This window comes from Apaloderma vittatum, unplaced genomic scaffold (genome assembly GCF_000703405.1).
Source record: "Apaloderma vittatum isolate BGI_N311 unplaced genomic scaffold, ASM70340v1 scaffold40050, whole genome shotgun sequence".
Taxonomy (NCBI): domain Eukaryota; kingdom Metazoa; phylum Chordata; class Aves; order Trogoniformes; family Trogonidae; genus Apaloderma; species Apaloderma vittatum.
This window is the reverse complement of record NW_009695824.1, coordinates 116,392-120,016: the sequence shown is the minus strand read 5'-3', so window position 1 is coordinate 120,016 and position 3,625 is coordinate 116,392. Positions and strand designations below refer to the sequence as shown.

The following is a 3,625-nucleotide window of genomic DNA, read 5'->3' as shown; positions in this document are numbered from 1 at the left end:
TATATATATATATATATATATATGTTAAAAAGAAAAAAAATTTAAAAAGTGATGTATTGTTATGATCAAGGTGGCTTATGGAAGTTCAGACCTACAGAATATGTATGTATATTTCCACCAAATATTGTTAGACAGTGAAACGACGTTATCAAGGGATTGAATATTCTTTTGATAAATATTCCCAGTGAGTGGGTCAAAAATGTAAATCGACTTCTATTGAGACAAACTGGGGATTTTTTTTCATGATAAATGGGCTCCTAATTACTCTGCTGCTGTCATCTTTGATGGTATTTTTTTTTTTATGTGGGGAAAAGTGACATTATTAATTTTACCAAAATGCTTGGAAGTGAACTCTGGAATTACAGGTATATAATAAATGTGTAAATTTGGGAATGGAGGTACCAGATACAAAAATAATAATACCAGAATAGTAATGGAAACTGAAAATAACAGGAATTATTTCTTGCATTCATTTCTTTTCGGGTTGCTTTGATTTGCATTTGAACTGTGTCTCATAACGCTGAGTTTCCTGGCTTTTCTTAACTTTTGTCACATTCCTGTTATTTTTTGCACTATTTATGTTTAGTGGTTGCACTGCTGAGACAATATCTCGTTTGTTGTGACATATTCAAACCAGTTTTCAGACAGAGGTTCAAAACTCCTCAGGAACTCAACACTCCAGGAGATAATTCTTGGGACAAAGGGAGAGCATTTGGGTGCCTAGGAGAGAAAAGAGAAGAAACTCATCTGGCTGGTGTGTGCTTGACTTACCTGTGTGTGCCCATGTCCTCCCCAGATCACGACAGTGTCGGGAAACGAGTTCCTCTTCCAGTCGGATATCGACTTTCTCATATTGGATTGGTTCCACGCTATCAAAAATGCAATTGACAGATTGGTATGTATTTGTTTTGGCTGTTACCTTTATTAATTAAGACGTAGCAATTGCAACTTCATTTGCTTGGGCATCTCTACAGGTTTTAGGCAGTCAGCAGCTAGCTAGACATTCCTTTCTCTGAAGGATATAAAAATATGTATGCAAATCTACTAAAAAATGTCAGATAAACAAGGTTGTTGAACAAAAATGTCATCTGATTCTTGCCTTGAAATGGAACGCTACATTTATTTCTCTGAAATAACAAGGACGTTGGTTTGCTGAGGGTTGTAAAAGCACACAAGCACTTAATAACTAATGAATTTTTGCATTTTCTGTTTATGCAGCCTACAGTATATAATCTTCAATAGAACTATTAATACATTTGAGCCTTTTATGAATTTTTGTATTACTTATTCAGAAGAATAACACTAGCAAATAATATTCCTTTGTAACTGATTGCTGTTATTCTCCCAGGAAGGCTGGGGGTTTTCTACTAGAAGTAAGCAGTGCTGCATTTTATTAAAACAGTTTTTAATTACCAAACCAGATTCAGCTGTAGCTTTTTCTTTCTTTTTTTTTTTTGCCACTCTCAGTACAAATTCCAAATGTCTTCCTCCTATCCCTGCCTGATCGAGAACATATTTTTTTCAGAGGGCACTGACTTTCCTTGTTCACTGCAGAATCTAGCGAGAGAAAAATACCCCCATTTCTTGCATTTTTCAGAGGTTTTGCTGCAATGAAATTGGCAGAGAGGGCAGAAGCAGCTTCTTTGAAAGGGTTAATCCAAACACGGCTACTGTTTCCTTAAAGAGCTACAAGCATTATGTTACCTCGAGGCTATAATCAGCCAAGGAAAGTTTGATCTGATGATGTATGTCTTCATGTTGTGCGTTTCATTGGGTGTGTGAGGATATTGATACCTGACTGAAGATTTTGGGGTGGGGTTTTCCATGGAGACTCAGAACATTTTTCTTTTATTATTTTTTCATTTTTTTTTTCCATGTTATAGAGCTAAACATCGAATAGACTTGATTGATTATTTATTTATTTATTAGTGCAACTGAGGTAATACTGTGGCATCAGCAGCTCTGAGGGTGCACTGAACCACGGCAGCAGTGGGTCCCAGGTTATGGTACCCAAGCTTGTCCTGGCAGCCAGGGCTGGCTTTGCTGGGTGCCCAGGACAGGATGACACCATGAAGCACTTCGTATGTGTCATTTATTTCATACCTGACCCTTACATGTGAGTCACTTATTTCAGTTTTAAAACTTCGAGTGAGTGTGAAAAGCCTTGCAGCTTTCCTGGCTTGTCGGGACAGCTACATCTCACCTGACCAACCCATGGGAAGAGGCATGCAATTAGCCAAAATATCATCTCCTTTTTTTTTTTTTTTTTCTTTTTCCTAGTTGTTACTTTGTGTGCATAGTGAATTAGAGACCTCCCTCTTTCCTAAGCTTAGAGCAGCAGAATTCAACCCAAAACTCCTAAGGGTGTTAGAAACAATTGTGTTTACAAGAATATTTACTGTAACTATCTAAGCCAGAGAGGCGATTTAAACAACCTTCCTCTCTGCAAGCATTTGCGAGTAGCCTGCAATGCAGAAATAATTTTGGTCTCTAAAGCCTAAACAAGTAGGCCTTTTGTTTTACTCACTTACATAGGAATTTATCTCAGAAATTAAGATCAGTCTGTCAGGGCCATAAAGGCTCTGTTATATGACAAATTTTGCATTACGCTTCCCTTAAATTATATGCTCACTGCATCACTTGCCACGTGTGCTTCTGATTCTGTACTGCCCTTCTGTATTCTGTTGCTTCATGTTTACAAATAATAATAATTTTATTAAAAGCATACACACATGTACATATATATATATTCTTTTCCCAGCCAAAAGAAAGGAGTTGTACATCGAGAAATTTGGAGTTCAAACTCAGAAGATCTTCCAGCATCGAATTACTGAATAGCTTAGACACTGAATCCAAAGAACCAAAGCCTGAACACAGAAAATCTTTAAGTAAGGCTTTTTTCTTTTCTGATTTTTTCTTTCCTTTTTAAATAACTATGCCATTACAGGGTGAGATAATTTTTATTACATACAGAATGTAAGGAAGATCACTGCAAATTTTAAAGCTGAATGTGTTCTGTGCTGATATACATAACTTGCATTTAAGTAAAGACAGTTACTAGCTCCACACTTTTAAAGGGTGACATTCTCTCCTAAGCAAAATAAATTTGTTTAGGAGCAAAGACATTTATTCAAACCATTTATTTTTAAAAATAAGCAACACAAGTCCTACGTTAATGGTCTGTTGCAGTTGCTTTGTTTCCATTTTAGTAAAATATCTCAAATTGCCAGAGTAATTTTGTCTGTTGTATATTTATACACTGAATTGCTGAAAGACCTGACATATCCTCTGTAGCCAGCAATCGGTGATATAGCTATAATTTTATAGAAGGCAAATTCCAGGGACCAAGCTGGATTTTTGTCAGCGTGGTTAGGAAAGAAAGTGATCTAAACCAAGCAGGGACGCACTGAGACTTTCCTTTTGCAGTTTGTGCCGAGATGCTCGCGATGCTGTGGGCAGTAGGAGCTGGAGATGGCCCCGAATCACTCATTCAGCATTTCTTTAAATCTCACCCTCCCTCTGGAATCTTTGTTTTCCTTCTTTGTTTGGCAGGAGATTTGAACAGTGCTGTGACAGCTTTAGACCCGCGTGCTGGTACGAGGCACCGACAGGTACCAAAGTGCTG

At 37.3% G+C, this 3,625-nt stretch overlaps 1 protein-coding gene across 1 annotated transcript in view; it reads left to right on the top strand.

The window, feature by feature from the left end:
* Positions 1–784: 784 nt before the first annotated feature.
* Positions 785–3,625, top strand: part of LOC104276249 (rho GTPase-activating protein 15) — a gene marked incomplete at both ends in the record, with an annotated part of 99,799 nt that continues 96,958 nt past the window's right edge. Inside the window, 2 exons of the mRNA XM_009872493.1 lie at positions 785–895; positions 2,762–2,888. Coding sequence (XP_009870795.1) covers positions 785–895; positions 2,762–2,888 — 238 coding nt within the window. The remainder of the gene's footprint in view (positions 896–2,761; positions 2,889–3,625) is intronic.